This window comes from Mirounga angustirostris, unplaced genomic scaffold (assembly GCF_029215605.1).
Source record: "Mirounga angustirostris isolate CCGP_5_RB_7025 unplaced genomic scaffold, mMirAng1.0.hap1 SCAF_11, whole genome shotgun sequence".
In the NCBI taxonomy this organism is placed as follows: Eukaryota; Metazoa; Chordata; class Mammalia; order Carnivora; family Phocidae; genus Mirounga; species Mirounga angustirostris.
Window position 1 is genome coordinate 76264754 of NW_026991719.1, and position 17899 is coordinate 76282652.

Sequence of the window (17899 nt, forward strand, 5' to 3'; positions counted from 1 at the left end):
GGGAAGAGGGTCAGAGGGAGAAGCAGACTCCCCGCCGAGCAGGGAGCCCGATGTGGGACTCGATCCCGGGACTCCAGGATCATGACCTGAGCCGAAGGCAGTCGCTTAACCAACTGAGCCACCCAGGCGCCCAACCAATATAGTTTTCTTGTGGAAGTTAACATTTTATTATAAGTTTGACTGGTGATATTACTAAGAAGGTGACTTTAGTAAGTGTCCTAATATATTTACAATTTCAAATATATGAAGAGAATTTGAAATATGACTAGCTTTTGCTTGAATATTTGCAATGTTCTTTCCCCTTGCTTCTCTTTGATTGAAGACTCAATTTTCATTTTCATTCACATTTGCAGATTTTATTTTCATCATTATTGTGGGATAAGATGATCTCTTATGTTTTTCTAACAATAACTTTTAAAGGGGGATGGGGAAGAAAATATTCTTTGTTCTATAACCTGTTGGTAAATTTAACAGATTTGGATTTAAGCCATTTTGACTATCTCCAAAGTAATTTTGAGATCTTAAATTGATTTTAATGAATAAGGAATTTTTATCTTTTGAGAGAGAATTTTTATTTTCCCTCAGGAGATTTTTATATGTAACTCAGACATTTACAATTTGTTCTAAACGTGTAAGAAGTTTGTTTTTATGTTATGTAAACAACTAGAAAGAGAACACATTTCCTCTTTTGTGAGGAACTCTTAGAAAATGTGTGAGTACTGTGTAGCAGAACCTTCCTAGTGAGACCTGATAGGGAGAATAAATGCAGCCAGATAAAACCCTTTTTAAGTTAATAACAGAGTATAGAGAGAAAGATGGAATTTTTTTTTGGTGTTTTCAAAGGAAATTATAGTCTAGCTCAACATTGAAGTCAAAACCATGGAGAGGCAGAGCTGGAAAATTAACATAGTCTGCCTTCTATGAATCAGGTGAAATAAGTGGTCAGTGAATGTCATATGCACAGATGTCTGGAAATGGCAGTACTACATCTAATAATTAAAATTGGGCAGAGATAGTTTATGTACTAATCTACTATGATGAATATTTCCAAGGACATTCAAGTGCTCAAGTCTGTCATATTTACTTTCATGTAGACAAACCTAAGTGGATATGTATGTTTTTATTGAATTAAGGCCAAGACAGTCATAGCATATACAAGTCCATGTTGTTTTTGTTAACATTTTATTTTTTAACAGATGTATATATTGATAGTGGAATTATTTATGAAGTTGATTTAATTGAACAAATATACTTTAAAAATGTTAAAAATACTTCTTCTTGGCTACTGTTTGGAGATTATTGATTCATGGACTAAATGTATGATAATGTTTGCTTTGGGTAGTACATTGGTCTTTATCACCTTGGGGCTCTTTTTCTTTCTCATAAGTGCATATAACTAAAGTTTGGTTTTAATTGCATTCAGAAACATTACATTGGAAACATTGATACTAAAATGAGATGTTTCCCAAACTGATAGTTGCTGGAGGGGAGGTGGGTGGGGGGATGGGGTAAGTGGGTGATGAGCATTAAGGAGGGTACTGAGCACTGGGTGTTGTATGCAACTGATGAATCACTAAATTCTACCTCTGAAACTAATAATACAGTATATGTTAATTAAATAGATTTTAAGTTAAAAAATAAAATGAGATGTTTCCTGCTATTAAAATGTGTACACACCATTTACAATCATCTTTAATGTCTCCACAACCCTTGGAATTAGTTGTTTCATGTTTTGTAATTTTACCAACATTCTGAATTCCCCCAAGAAACTCTAAGCTATCATTCATTTTATTGATATTCCAGTGATTTGGGTTGTAGTATGAGATTACACATGGGAATAGGACACCATTAAAGAGAAATAAAATTCTTTGTACAGAACACATAACTCTTTATATTAGCCTTTAGCAGTGCACAAACTGATAAAGGGATGACATGACTAATAAGGGACTCCTGCACATTAGACCAACTGCCTTTAAAGCTTATGGGACTCAGGACAGAACTTGGTAATTTTAGCATTAACCCTTTGAAAGACCTACATGAATCTGGACAATCTATTCATCAATATAAGTGCAGTCACTATTTCTTATTATGTCTGTAATGTATAGAATGTACTGAACTCATCCACCCACTAAATCTTTGCTTTTAAGTTATATTTATATGAACTATAACTAAATAATTCCAACTCTGAATCTCCAATTTATATATCGAAGGTTGAAGTTTTGGGAAATTGTGAAGGGTTTTCCTTTACATGTATGTGTGAGAGAGTAGAATCTCATTCTGTCATACAATAGGTACATTTATAGAGTTTTCCTTACTTTTTTTTGACCGGTAGAGCTAGAAGTGGGGAGAATCTTGCTTTCTCTTGGAATCCTCTGTTATATTTATTAAATATGTTTTTTCCCCCTTTGATCATGCTGATTAGTATAAGCGGGACCTTTAAAAACAAGGACCTCAGAAGTTGTGGAGGCTTGGGATAGACTTCTGTTTTAAATCTTAATATATTTTGATATAATTCCTTGTCAGGATTATGCATGAACTATAAATAGATTCACTCTCTCCATACTCTTTCCTCTTACCATTGTAATTTCCATGTCTGCTCCAATGTGAATTAGCCAGCACTAAATATAATGAAAAATAAATATATGCAAAGTTGAATAGTAACAAGTTAAACATATGAGGCAATATGAGTATCAAATATTTATGTATTTATTTTACAAATTTTGAAAAATTATTTAAATAATCTCTACACCAAACGTGGGGCTCAAACTCATGACCCCGAGATCAAGTGTTGCATGCTTTTCCAACTGAGCCAGCTAGGCACCCCATCAAATATTTAAATTATGAAATCTTTTTTTAAAAATCCATCAATGGAAAAAGTGTACTGTCTGTTTAGATTCCTCTACATATTTCATAGCAATTAAACTGCTTTTCAATAAATGAATGATGAAATGTTATTAAGTTTTTATATTATTGAAAAGGAGTCTTTACTTTATGCCTAAAATTCATACTATAATTTGGACTAGAACATTCAAACAGCAATGAAGTTTTTGGTTTTTAACACATTCAGAGGTTTAATACAGGCTTCACTCTGTTGTTTCATGTACATTATTTCATTTAATAGTCACAAAGACCATTTGGGGTATAGGTACTATTTTCATCCCTATTTTGAGGATGACAAAATAGGCTCAGAAAGTTTAAGTAATTGATCAAAAATAACACAACTAGAATCTGGTAGAGTTGTGATTGGATCCTAGATCTGTCTTTTTCTAAAACTTACGCATTTGAACATGCCACTATGTGGTCTTACAGCCTGTTCCATTGATGGATGGTGGGATATTTTTCTGATCTTTGAGTAAACTTGAGGAAGGGTCTTTAATTTTTAACTTCTTGAACCCTGGACCAGATGTTGGACTCCCTGATGGGTATAGCCACGCCATAAATTCAGAAGATACTGCCCTATTGCAGGTTTGTTCTCTTGATCCCCAGATAATCTTCCTGGCTTCTTTTTCATTCTTCAGATCTAATCCTGACTTCTTGCTCACTTATAAATGAATCCTCCTGACTGATCTTTCTACTCTTTTTGTTTTTTGGTTTATTTGTTACACCTGGCACCCTCACAAGTAATGGCAACAAACATTATCTTATATGTATAGTGTGTCAAGACAACTCTTTGACTTAGGTAACTTAATAACATAAAATCACTAATATGTTAATACCTAAAATGTGAGACTGTAAACTAGCTTATCCAAAAAAATAAAAGTATAAGCTACATTCTGGCCTTATTCTTTTCAATAAGCTGTCTAAATCTCAATTGGAAGTTTTAGTTGGAGTCTCCAGATTCCTTTCCTTAACAGTATTTAGTAGATTTCTTATAAAGCTTAGAACTTTAAAATTCAATAAAAGCATGGATTGAAAATACTTATCACACCTAAATGAAGTAAGTAAGCTGTTAAATAAAGCAGAGCATATGTTTGTGTGTCTAGACATAGATATAGATATAAGATATATATATATACACACGTGTATATAGGTATATAAGATAGATAGATAGATAGATAGATAGATAGATAGATAGATAGATTCTCAATGCAGTTCTGGAACTAACCACTAATTCTTCTTCAGTGAAATATTGGTAGAGCCATAAGCAGATGTTTTTATAGAAAATCATTTTCTGGTCCTATTAGTAATTTCTAGTGGTATGGTTGAAGTAAATACGGGCTTTGGATTTAGACATGTGAACCCTAGAACTGATACTTGTTGAGTGATGTTTGGCAAGTTACTTTACTACTTTGCTTCTCAGTTTATCTGGAAACAATTTTCAGAATGGCTAAAGTTAAAAAAAATATTTGACAGTGTGAGGGGCGCCTGGGTGGCTCAGTTGGTTAAGTGTCTGACTCGATTTTGGCTCAGGTCATGATCTCAGGGTCATGAGATTGAGCGCCACATTGGACTCTGCACTGGGCATAAAGCCTGCTTAAGATTCTCTCCCTCTCCCTTTGGCCCTCCCCCACTCATGGGCACGCATGTGTGCACTCTCTCTCTCTCTCTCTCTTTCTCAAAAAAATTTTGACAGTGTGAAATTTTGGGAAGGATTTGGATTAAATGGAGCTATTACACTTTCCTGAAAGAATGCCAAATTGGATAACCACTTTGGAAAGCAGTTTCTTAAAAAGTGAAAATTTCATTTTGGATACTTAATGTTTTAAATATACAAACTTATTTATACATATTTTTTGTTTGTTTCATAGCTGGGTTAACAACTTTGGCCATGAAGGTCTTGGACTCTTATTGGATGTGCTGGAAAAGCTTCTGGACAAGAAACAGTAAGAATAAACATGAAAAATATCACTGAAGGGGAAATTAAAAAATTTTTAAGCACAACATAACATGTTTATTTCCCCTTTATTCAGGCAAGAAAATATAGACAAGAAGAATCAGTATAAACTTATTCAGTGCCTCAAAGCATTTATGAATAATAAGGTAAGTAGTAGTTATTTCTGCCTGTCACAAAAGGTGAGAGCTTGTTCAACAGTATATGAAAGTATGAAACAGTATAGTAGGTGTTTATTTGGTTTTCAAAGAGTCTTTATGATGCAAATCATCATACGTTTCATCAAAATATTATTTAAAATATATTTTGCTTCACAATATATTTATTGGTAGGTTTTTATAATTACGGAAGCACATAAGTCTGTTGCCAAATTAGATAATACTTTTTTTTTCTTTCATGGTTAAATATTTTATGTTGAATACCATTTTTACAGTGTTTTTATTTCATTGAAAAGGGAATTCCAAAGCTATGGTTTGACTTATTTGCTAAGAACATTATAAAGTTAAGATTTCTATTTTATGTTTAATTAATATCAGTGAGTTAATATACATAGAAGACATTCCTGGAAGATTGCAGGGTTTTTATGTATATGTATACCAGATGCAGTATTAGAGACTTTATGAATTCTAGACAAGGGTTTTTTCCTAAAAATAATCTTTGCTCAGGGTGCCTGCGTGGCTCACTTGGTTAAGTGTCCAACTCTTGATTTACACTCAGGTCATGATCTCAGGGTTCTGAGATGGAGCCCTGCATTTTGCTTCCCGCTCAGCACAGAGTCTGTTTGTCCCTCTCACTCCCTGCTGCTCCTCCCTCCACACGTGCACATGCACGCACGTGTGTTCTCTCTCTCTCTTAAATGAATAAATAAAATCTTCAAAAAAATAATCTGTGCTGAAGTTATGATGTTATAGTTACTATTTCTTTTTCTTTTTTAAAAAACTTTTTATGTTTTAAAAATTTTATTTATTTAAGAGAGAGAGAAGGAGCAGTGGGGAGAGGCAGAGGGGACGGAGGGGTGGGAGAGAGAGAGAGAGAGAGAAGCAGACTCCATGCTGAGCAGGAAGCCCAATGTGTGGGGCTCCATATCGGGACCTGGAGATCATGACCTTAGCCGAAGGCAGACACTCAACCGATTGAGTGACCCAGGCACCCCTTAAATGATTTTATATATTTATTTGAGAGGGAGAGAGAGAAGATTGAGAGAATGAGTGGGAGGAGGAGCAGAAGGAGAAGCAGATTCCCTGCAGAACAGGGAGCCCGGTGAGGGACTCCATCCCAGGACCCTGGGATCATGACCTGAGCTAAAGGCAGACACTTAACCGACTAAGCCACCTAGGCACCCTATAGGTGTTTTTTCTATAAACAATTTTGTTACTGTATTAGACATGATTTCTTCTATATTCCTATAACGTAAAATACCACTAATTCACTAATTGTATAATTCTTTTTAGATGATGTTTTAATAATCTCAAAATATTTACTAGAAATAATCATAACAATAACCAAAAACTGGCCAGATATATAGTTGTTAATATAATATATACAGCTATTAATGATGTGATAAGATTGTCTAATCTGTAAACAGTCTTTCTTAAACATGGGATTATATATGATTGTATATATTTATATATTATGCACACATGTATCAGCAAAGGATTTTTGGCATGTGGAGTGGATGCTTACTAGTGGACATAAGACTTTTGTGTAGACTATACTAATTGCACTGTTCCTGGAAGTCTCTTCTGGAAAGATTTCTATCACCATTAATACAGAATTTCTCAACTTCTGTGCCCTTAGTGTTTTGCAACAGAATTATGCAGAATCTGATCTCTTAACAAGAAAGCACTTAATGAACATTCCATCTCCACAATTCAAGATGAATCTCTTTCTTCAGTTGAGGGAAACAGAAATAATAGAACAGTATAGTACTAGAAATCAGGAGATATAGTACATGCTTTACCACTAAGTTGAGTGGCCTTTGGAAAAGCACTTGAAGTTTCTGGCTGTCAATCCCCTCATCTGTAAAATTAGCTGTAGGAGTCTTTGTTTTAAATTCTTATTGACTTGCATTGTCAATTCTCATAGCTTACCAGGTTATTAAATATCTATAACCAAGATAGTCAATAGAGAAAGTCATAGTAGTGAGATTTCCTGTAGAGCTTTTTGTGATAGGACATACGCTGATATGTGAATACATAATTACTTTTACTTAAGAGTTTGGCAGTTTGGAAGAACATGATGGTTTGACTTATATTATTCTAAACTAAGGTTAACCTGTAGTTAGGACATGTTAATATCTTGCATATAAATGCTCAGAACATGAGTAAATGGTGAATCTTTTAAATTATAGGCATGTGAAACAATAGGCTTGTAGTATACATTCAAAATTAAAAAAAAATATGTAGTGATATATCCCCTTCATGTTGGAATAAATTGTCATAAAGCATGAAACTTTCATCTGAAATTACTTAAACTTAACATTTGTTGGCTCCAAGGAATTTAGATTACCTTCTTCAAAAACTCTTTGCCTGGGGCGCCTGAGTGGCTCAGTTGGTTGAGTGTCTGCCTTCGGCTGGGGTCATGGTCCCAGGGTCCTGGGATCGAACCCTGCGTCAGGCTCCCTGCTCAGTGGGGAGCCTGCTTCTCCCTCTCCCTCTGCTGCTGCTCTCCCCCACTCTCTCTCTCTCTCTGACAAATAAATAAAACAAAACAAAACTCTTTTCCTTTGTACAAGACATGTAATAATAGGATCATAGTAGGATCAAAAGCAAAGCATTGCCTCTTAACTTCCATTGCTGTAATATTGCTCTTATGTTTAGATTTATGGTTTTTCATTATTTATTTCATTTTTATTTTTAGTATGTCCCTATGTACTAGAAACTACTCTTAACTTATAAATGAAAATTTGAAAATTTGAATAATTTTACTCTCAGTCTATTTGATTTTTAAAGCTGTTGTTTTAAGTTTGGTAATTGCATGGTAAACCTGTCTCTTAGTTTTACACATACATTTTTCACTTATTTTCCTTGCTATTTAGTATCTACTGGCCACCTTTATACATGCTTGTCCATTCTGTTCTCCTTGCTTCTTTTTAATCTTGTCTCTTCCATTTCTTTTTTTATTTGCCTTATCTCTGTATATATTATTTATTGTGACCTCTGGTAAAGTTACATTTAAGAGCTTTAATTATATTCCCCTTCTCTCCCCAAATTCTTTTGGAAGTTAAATTAGGCACCATGAAAATAATCATATATTTGGTACTTATCTAAAAGTTAAGCTTCAAATGACAATTTTGATCTGATGAAATGTTGTTGGATTTTTACTGTTGAAATTGTATAAAGAAGCAAGTGTTTCATAAGAAATCTGAGAAATACTTTTTGGGACAAAGGTCAAAGAAAATACCTTCTAAATATAGTGAAAATTCAAGTTTTAGCCTTTTTTAAACATTTGTTTACCTATTCATTCTTATAATGCACACTTCTGTGGTTGTAGTCAAGCCTAGAAAACAAATGAAAATGATGTCTCCTCTGCCTAGTTCACTGTGACACTTATGAAAACCCAGGCACCATTTACTTGGGTTCATGGCTTTTGTAATGCAGCACAGCTTCTCAAAGGGGCAGGATAATAGATGGTATGGGAAAACCTACAGAGGTTTATTGCTTCTTTAACTGGCATATAGTATACAAAAGAGCTTTACAACATTTTACCCTTTTTGTTCAGTTTAATTTAATACACAAACATATTGGAGAATTTAACCATGGATTCCAGATGTCTCCACGAAGATCCAATGACATAAGTAGAATTTCTTAAGAAAATCGTATCAGGGGACGACTGGGTGGCTCAGTCAGTTAAGAGTTTGTCTTTGGCTCAGGTCATGATCCCAGGGTCCTGGGATGGAGCCCAAGATGGGCTCCCTGCTTAGTGGGGAGCCTGCTTCTCCTGCTCTCTCTACAGTGCCCCCTGCTAGTATGCTGGCTCTCTCTCTCTCTGTCAAATAAATAAATAAAATCTTAAAAAAAAAATCATATCAGTATGTACTTTACATGTTTTTCTTTGTCGAAGAAATACTGATTGTTCACATATTTCTCCCAAATCTTTATGGAGTTTTTAGGCAGGCTAATGTAGATCATATCTGATCAAGGGGAAAAAACTCCAAGATATAGTCATTTAAAATAAAAAAACAAAGATAAGTAACTGCATTTGAAAAACATTTCATATAATTAGGTAGAACCTCATTGTGGAGGTGTAGGTTTTTAGAAGATCAGTATAAATTGCTTTTTAAATTAAAGATGTGTTACAAATACATTTTGAATGAAGTCTTTTTTTTTTTTTTCCTTTAGTTTGGATTGCAAAGGATTCTAGGAGATGAAAGGAGTCTTTTGCTATTGGCAAGAGCAATTGATCCCAAACAACCCAACATGATGACTGAAATAGTAAAAATACTTTCTGCTATTTGCATTGTTGGAGAAGAGAACATGTAAGCATTGCTATATTATTATGTTAACTGCAAAGAAAATGGCACTTGAGAAATTAAAATTACGTATTTTGTGGTTTTCATTAGATAACTTGCATGAAAATATTATCATCTTTTAGAAAATAATTTATTGGCATTTTATCTTATCTATTTACATCTCAGCATCTTAAAATTTTTTTTGAAACAGATTTAAATAGATAGACCCCTAATGGGAAATTCTTCAAAGTTCATTTCACTGTAAAATGAATGAATAGAATTTTATCTAGCTGAAGGTAAAGTAATCATTAGAAAATGGGCTGAATACAAAGACACACACAGACACACAGATACACAGACACACAGACATCCCCCATATGTGCACATCACAAAATTTGACTTCTTTAACTCACTGAATTGACTAGATGCTTTTGTTTTGTTATTTTATTTAAAGTAGTATTTTACTTTATCCTACTGTAATAAGTGAAAAAATGAATTATGTATAAAGTGAAGTAAACTAACCTTTTAAAAAGAAAGAACAAAAAGACTGCATTTATTCAGAGTGCATGTATGTGTTAATTTTAACAGATTGTTGCTGAATGTACCTTAGTTCATACCTTCTTATGAAAATAATATTGACTGAGAAGCAAAATTTCAGATTTGATGTCATTAATAAGTCTAGTTAGTATGGAACCATTGTGATAAAGAGTGAAATATCTGCTAAGGGGATCACATACTAAAATATTTCTTTGAAATTGTGTGTGACAGTAATAATTTCAATTTGAATCAGAATAGGGCCATGCAAAGATTTAAGAATATCCTAATACAGTGACTTTTTCATACCTATCAGAATAAAATGAGATATTGCTTAATGCTGCTTAGTGTCCTTAGAGATCAAAAGCCAAACACTAAACAAAAATATTATCAGAGAGCATTAAGTCTTAGAACAAACTAAGAATGAAATAACATATGCAAAAGATTTCCTTAGGTTTTATAGAAAAATTAGTTTATACATGAGTAAAAAATATTTTTCTTGTCAATCGGATTTTCAGTACTTAATTCATATAATACAACCTATTCTGGTATATTTGTTATAGTTGTGGCTACAGTTTGATAAGCACAGTATACTACATAGAGGTTAATTTGATTCAGACACTGTATAGTGATAGTTACCAATATTTTTGTTTATGTAAATAGTTTTTTTTTGTGCTAGATAATTATAGATGCTTCTCTAATTACCTAGACTTTCTTTTTTAGTTTTTCTTTCTTGTTCCATTTTGAAAGAATGTTGATTTTTTTAAGTTCTTTCAAATGTACTTGCTCTTTCTAGTACTTTATTATAAAATTAGTTTACATGTGAATAAAATTTTAATAATAGTAGATGTCATATTATGCTTAAATGATTATTAATATTTATGCTAACACATGAAATACCAAACCTGGAATTTTAAATTTCAGTGTTTATCAGTTAAATATCTTAAAGAATGTTACCCAGGAAATTTGTTTTCCTCAAGGCTTTTTAATTGAATTTTCATTTTGATGCCCTAAAATTATTTAAAGCTATCAATATTTGACTTGTAGAAATACGTGTATAGGAATACAACTCTTAAAGTGTAGTGGTCGCTATAAACATTAAATGCCAGAAAGGAAATAAGACTGAAAGAAGCAGATAACCCATATTCATAATGTGTGTGTAAAATGGATTTCTCATTTCTAATTTTTTTCCCCCTCTATAGTCTAGATAAACTTTTAGGGGCTATAACTACTGCAGCAGAAAGAAATAATAGGGAACGATTTTCACCAATTGTGGAAGGATTAGAAAATCATGAAGCTTTGCAATTACAGGTGAGTTGGTTTTGTCTTAAGTTGCTTCTGGGGTTATATTTAAAGTACTCATTTTGTCTGATGCCAACTCCTTAGCTATTATTTAAAGAGAATGAAACATAAAAATGAAATTCTTCCTATTGCTTGGTCATTTATAAAAGCTAGAAGTTTTATCTGTTAGAATAACAATTTGTTTAAAATTAGGTAAAGTACTTCTGATTACTATTAATATGGTATGATTATCATTAATATTTGGAAGAAATTTAGTAAATAATAAAATAAACCATGGGAATTAAAGCTTTACTAATAATCAGAACAACAGGGTAAGCAGTTTAGCCAATTGTATTATCCTAACAGATGTTGATGAAATCTTTGGGCTTATGGTAGAAATTTAGGAAATCTAAGCATATCTTTATACCATTCACACAATATTCAGAAGTCTGACTCACCAGAATAGGGTGGGGACAAAGAATTGCAATTCTTTGGTCAGAGTCTCTCTCATGGCTCTGTGTATACCCAGCCTAAATGTCTTATTTAGAAAATGACAGAACTCACTATCTTTTCTTAGATGGTTTCATGAAATGACCCATTTTATGAAAGATAACTTTGTTCTTGAGTGATGAGAACTCATATTTATTGGCCATATTTATGGTATGAGATCATGGGCTAAGCATTTTAATTTACATATATTATCTGATTAAGTTCTCACAACAACCCAGCTGTGCAGGCACTATTATCATCTCCATTTTGTTTATAAGATGGATAGGCTTATTGAGACTAGATAACTTGTCTAAGCTGACACAGCTTGTAAGTGGTAGAGTAAGAATTTGATACCAGGTTTTTGGTCTTCAGTGCTCATCTTTGTCTTTTGTTTACCATGGGGAACTCTTTTTGAATTATTTTTTAACTCCTGTAGTATCATTCAACAAAGATGATGTAGTTTTGGAATATAGGTGAGGTTTGGTGGGTTTGAATTCTTGTGAGGCCTTTGGTGCAAAATGGTGGTTTTATTAAAGCATGGGGACAGGACCCATGGGCAGAAAGACCTGCTGCATTGGGGTTGTGAGGGGTGGCTGATTATATACTTGGGAGTGGGGGAGATAAGGAAAAGGCAGGTTTTCAAAAGAAATTTCATATGCTAAAGAGGACCTACAAGATACTGGAGGCCTTGCCATTGTCAAGTTAAAGGTGTTTTTCCCTCTAGCAAGGCTTGAACTTTAGGACAGTTGGGAGCTTCCTGGAGGAACATTATACTCTGCCTGCCTCAAGTATTTGTCAATGGGCTGCAGATGATAAGGACATTTAATTTTATCTGCATTTCCTTCTGGAAATTAGGTTATTGATAAGAATAATTTTATCTGCATTTCCTTCTGGAAGTTAGGTTATTGATAAGAATGCTTTTTTCTTGTAAATCAGTAAGACTTTTGTAAACTGAGGGAGACTTGTCTTGCAGGACTGCAATCTCTATAAGTTAACCATTTGTTTTTCCTTCCCTTAGCTTTAGGGCAGCCAGGAGTGCCTGAGGAATGTCACACATAACCCACCTGGGGGAGGGGGGATTTGTGGGGTGTCAGCTTGTGCTTTGTCCTCAGCTTTCCTTCTCCTCTCTCCTTAAAGAGAAGATGGTTCCAAATTTAATTTTATCAAATTATTTAGTAGTGAGTGTTTAAATGTTAAAATTTCTTATCTGATGTAAAACAATTTATTTTCTTTTTTATTGTGTTACAAAGTATTAGTATTTTTTTTTTTTTTTTTGCAAAAGTTTGAAACTACAGCAGATAGATGAATTGGCTTGTCCAAAGAGAATGCTGTAGTGTTACGAAAACTATAATCTGTCTTTAAATATTTAAGGATCTTTGTTAATTGTTACTTCTCCAACTGTGATGATCATTTTGGATAAACTTTTACAGTTTGTCTTTTATGTCTAATGTATTACATTTTTAATAGTTGGGATATTTCCTTCTACTGTTGATGTAGGAAAGATATTAGGGTTCAAAGCCTGATGGCCAAAAAAGAATTCTTGATATGTCTTTGGTGCAAAAAGGTGATTTTATTAAAGCAAGGGGACAGAACCCCTGGGCAGGAAGACCTCCACTGGGGTCTCGGGGGGGGGGGGGGGGTGGCCCATTATATACTTTCAAATTGGAGGGTAGCATAAATCTCTAAGGAATTTTGAAAGCAAGGTTTCCAGGACCTTGAAGGGGCTAGCTGTTGTTAGGAAAAGGTCATTTATTACTGTCTGATAAAACCTTAGTCATGAGACCCTTCAGATGTGTCTCAGTGGGTCATATGCTTGGGTGATGATTGTCAACATGTATCTTGGAGGGGGTAGAGATAAAGGAAGTTTCCAAAGGAATTTTTATATTTTAAAGTAGACTTACAGCATCCTGGGGGTCAGTTAAGATTGCCTTCTGAGTTTAGCAAAGTTAACCTCCTGGCAGCTGAGTTCTTAGAGGAATGTCACTCTGCCTGTTTTAAGGACTTGTGAATGGGCTGCAAGTAGTAAGGAAATTTAATTTTTCTTTTGCCTTTGTTTCCTTCATCACTCTTTTCCTTTGTATGTACTTATTATAAAATTTATCTCAAAAATTTTTAATATCTCTACTGAAAGATTTGAAAACTACTTTTTAGATGAGTTCTTGAAATCTTTGTTCTTGTTCCTATAGTTGGGTTTACCTAACTAAATTTCACTGGCATTCAGTCATTTGTAGGAGTTTGTACTTGTCTTGCAAAGTTTAAGAGAAAGTAAGTATTTTAGATATATTCAAAGTATTCTTTACTTGCTCAAATGACTCACTTAAAATCACACAGCTATTGAGGGGTAGAACTATAATTTGAAGCCAGATCTTTTTGATGCAACATTTGTATACTGCATTTTCTGACCTTTAAAATGACACCCCTCCACAGAGTAGTTCACCCCAACAAATGGGATAGGAATGACAATTGCTAGCCTTCAAGAAGTTGGACTGAATAGAATGATAAAGTGGCAAATTGTTGACAGGTAGCATATAGAAGAATTATAAGCATCTTGCTAGATATTCAAGAAATTGTTGAATACTGATTATAGATGCAAACATATGCAAATCATAATTTGAAATGTCCTATTTTGATGAGCTAAAAATTAGTAATTTGTTATATACAGAGCCTATGACTTATAAGAATTGTGACGTGGGTTTATTTATTTGGACTATTTCATGTGATTTAAAAAATATCATCTAAAAGTTCAAAAATATATTCAGAATACAGAATGAAAACCAAAAGTTGGAATTTGTTGTTTAAAAAATAAAATTAGTGCTGTATTTTAACAGAATTACTTCTGAGACTATAATAACATTTTGAGAAGTCTCAGGATATTACAGAAATAGAAAAAGTAATTCTGTTAAAATACAGCACTAATTATATTTTTAAATAACAACTATATGCATTTTTATCTTTTTTTATTTTAAAACAGGTTATTAACTTCTCACAGAGGTTTTCTAGCTCATCTTTCAAGTGAAATTTTGTCCATGTGATAGGATTTTCATTATCTTCAATAGTTCAAGAAACAGATAGACAGTAAATCATATATCTTCATATGCTCTCTCTTAATTGACTTCCCTTCAGCTTAATAGCATTCTCAGTTCTCACCCATACTACAACACCTTTTGATCTTTATTAATCTTCAAACTAGCCTCTCATCTTCCTTTTTTATTTTATAGTCCCACTCTCTAAAAGAATCATCTGTACTTGTTTTCTGTATTTCCTAAATTACCTTTTACAACTCAACATTTTCACAGTTCTTAAAAAGGTTGATAGTGATCCTCTAATTTCAAAATCCAATGGCCTTTTTCTAATCCTCATCATTTGGCACTATTAATCACCTCCCTCCTTGAAAATTTTACTATCTTTGGCTTTATGGGCCCCATTCTCTCCTTGCTCTCTGACTACTTTTGTCTTTTCTCTTTTTCATGTGTTTCTTCTCTTCTTGGGTGTTCTGTTTTATCTGGTCTATCCTTGGCCTGCTTCTAGTATTATTTTTGTTTAGACATACATATGTACATTTACATACATACACACTCACATATATTTTATCTTCCTCATAAATATCCTCAATTGGTTCTCTAGTTTTAGCATCCAGCTATATTCTAGCAATTCCCCATAATTATAAGTCCATGTAATTCAAACCTGTTCATCTCTATTCAAACTTCTATGTCCAAATGCTTAACTAGATGTCTTAGAGGCATCAGAAAAATAAGAAATTAAAGATAGCATTTATAAGTCATGTACCGATGTTCCAATACTTTACATATGTTACCTCATTCTGAATTCCATAGCAATTCTATGAGAAAGGTTGTAGTATCCCCATTTTGTAGATGAGTAAATAGGCTCATAGAGGTTAAATAACTTCCTAAGGATCACAATATAATTTGGAGGCAAAAGCCCAGATATTAAACACTAGGGAGTCTGGCTCCAGAGTACACGCTCTTAATCACTACATGATACCTCCTCTTATTAACTAAGCAAGTAGCCATATATACCTCAGTAGCTCCTGAAGGCATCTCTGTGTTTCATCATAGCTCACTAACTCACATATTTAATCACACCCATGAGTTAGCAAGAAAACAGTTATATCTAGGATATTTTGTTTAAGAATGTGGGAATTATCTAATTCATTTCTGAAAGTGTTCTGTGCAAAAACAAGTGTTGATGCTTACATAGACAAACCATCAGGTATATGGACTGATTCTTTGTAGCTTGATTCTTTCCATAGTGGTTTTCAAGTATTTAGATTTTACTCTAAGCATTAGCTATTAGTGCGCTCATACCATCACATATGAGGAAGTAGGCTTGGATAAATATTTATCATGTTAGTTCCAGTACATTTATAATAAAACAAGGAGCTACAGCTTATGAATAAGGAGAAAATTTGTGGAAAAATAAGTGTGTTAAATAGTAAGTGTTGAATGAATACCTGATATCACTAAGGAAACTTGTTCTATTTATTGACAGTTTTATATTATGACCATTTTAAAAGTAGAATTAGTATAATTGGGGGTTGTATAGGTATATTTGTACATATATTCGTCAAATATTTACAAAAGTAACTTCTGACTTAAAGAAGGGTGCCTCTCATTTTATATCTATTTCAAAGTTGAGTAACTGTCAAATCTTTTTTTTTTGTAATGGAGGGTCACTAGTGACCTCCATAATACAAAAAGCAAGACCCTTTTTAAGTTGTCATATTGGCTTCTCCAGCACCAAGTGACACTATTGATCATTCTTAACAAAGCTCTCTCCTCCCTCAACTTCCATGATACTAAACTCCCCTTGTTTTTCTTTTACCTATATTTTACATTTTAAATCTTCTGTCTCTATGCTTGGTCCTTAAATATACTGCTTTCTAAGAACTTGATCCTTAGTTCTTTGGTTCTTTGTTTTGCTCATTCTGTACATTGTCCTTAGATAGCCACATCCATCCTTATGACTTCCATCTAGCACTTCTTTGTGATGAATTTCTGTGTACTCTTCTTTTTCATATCCGTTTAATTCAGACCCCATATATTCAGCTGTCTCCTGACTGAATTTCAAATTCAGTATTGTCCTTAATGCTACTTATCTTCCTTTTCTTCATCCTTCTCCTTCCTACTCCAGTCCCCTCTCCAATCTTAACCTGCCTTTGTTTTGTATTCCCAATCCTGGTTAACTTTAGCATTATCCACCAAGTTGCATAAACCAGAAATGTAATAGTCATCTTTGAATCTACTCTTTCTCCTTGCACTGTATTCCTTCAGTTACCAAATCCTACCAATTCTACTTTCTTAGTGTTGTTCTTTCCTTCATTAGTATGGTATCCCTTTCCTTCCACCCCTGCTGCCAATTCTTTGTTTCAGTGCATTGTCATGTCTCATTATTTTACCATTTTCCTGAACTCTTAAATAACTTCTCGCCTTCATTCTAGCCCCCTTTAAATCATCTTCCATAGACTTATGCTTCTGAAATGCAGTTCTTGTCACATCACTGCTTCAAATCCAAGAGTCTTCCCATAGCCTCTAGGATTAAAGTGTAGACTTAATCTACACAAAATACTTCATCATCTGATTCTTGTTTTCTCTGTAGCCTCATATTTCACCACTCTTCTACTTATACTTTTTGGTCCAGTCATACTGTGCTCAGTTTCCTGAACATTTTATACTGTTTTATCCTTCTACCTCCATACCTTTATACATGGCTTCATCCTGCCTGGAATCCTTCTTGATTTGACTTAATTAACTTACTCTGTATGTTTGTATCTTCCTTAGTACTTATTTGACTTAAGCCATCTTTTTTCCTAACTCCTGCTGGGCTGAGATAAAGAAAGACCTTGTTAATGTCAACAACGTATTTAATAAGGTCAAGTGTGTGACAGTGTCAATAAAATTTTGAAAGCACACTTTGTCACAGCTAATGGCAATATGGATAATCTGTCTGAGAATGCCCTGGCGTTAGCAATTATTGTACTCTATAGCTCTTTGAACCGTGATCAAACAGATTGATAGATGCTTGTATAGTTTTTAGAGCTGATAAGTTAAAATAAATAAAAGGTCTTAGCATTTTCCCAATAATTTTATGAAGATAATTCATGTTAAAATAGTTCCCCTCTCTACCACTTAGAATTTTTTGGTAATAAATAAAAATTTTTTTGGTAATGATATGTCTCATGCCAAGAAAATTTGAGATATTTAATTACCATTTACCCATTATATTTTAATCATTTTATTGAGGACAATTAGAAGTTATACAGAAAACCCTAAACAAATACAGAGCCTTGCCTTTAG

General features: G+C 33.5%; 1 protein-coding gene across 8 annotated transcripts in view; it reads left to right on the top strand.

Annotated features, from left to right (window-relative positions):
* The window catches only part of DIAPH2 (diaphanous related formin 2), a 961567-nt gene that overhangs the window by 253536 nt on the left and 690132 nt on the right, over positions 1–17899 (top strand). For 7 of the 8 annotated variants that reach the window (XM_054508614.2, XM_045880234.3, XM_054508619.2 and 4 more), the window contains 4 exons: positions 4749–4823; positions 4911–4980; positions 9172–9308; positions 11018–11126. In XM_054508614.2, the coding sequence (XP_054364589.1) occupies positions 4749–4823; positions 4911–4980; positions 9172–9308; positions 11018–11126 (391 nt within the window). Of the gene's footprint in view, positions 1–46; positions 210–4748; positions 4824–4910; positions 4981–9171; positions 9309–11017; positions 11127–17899 lie in introns of those variants that run through there. The other variant, XM_054508621.2, reaches the window with a different exon arrangement.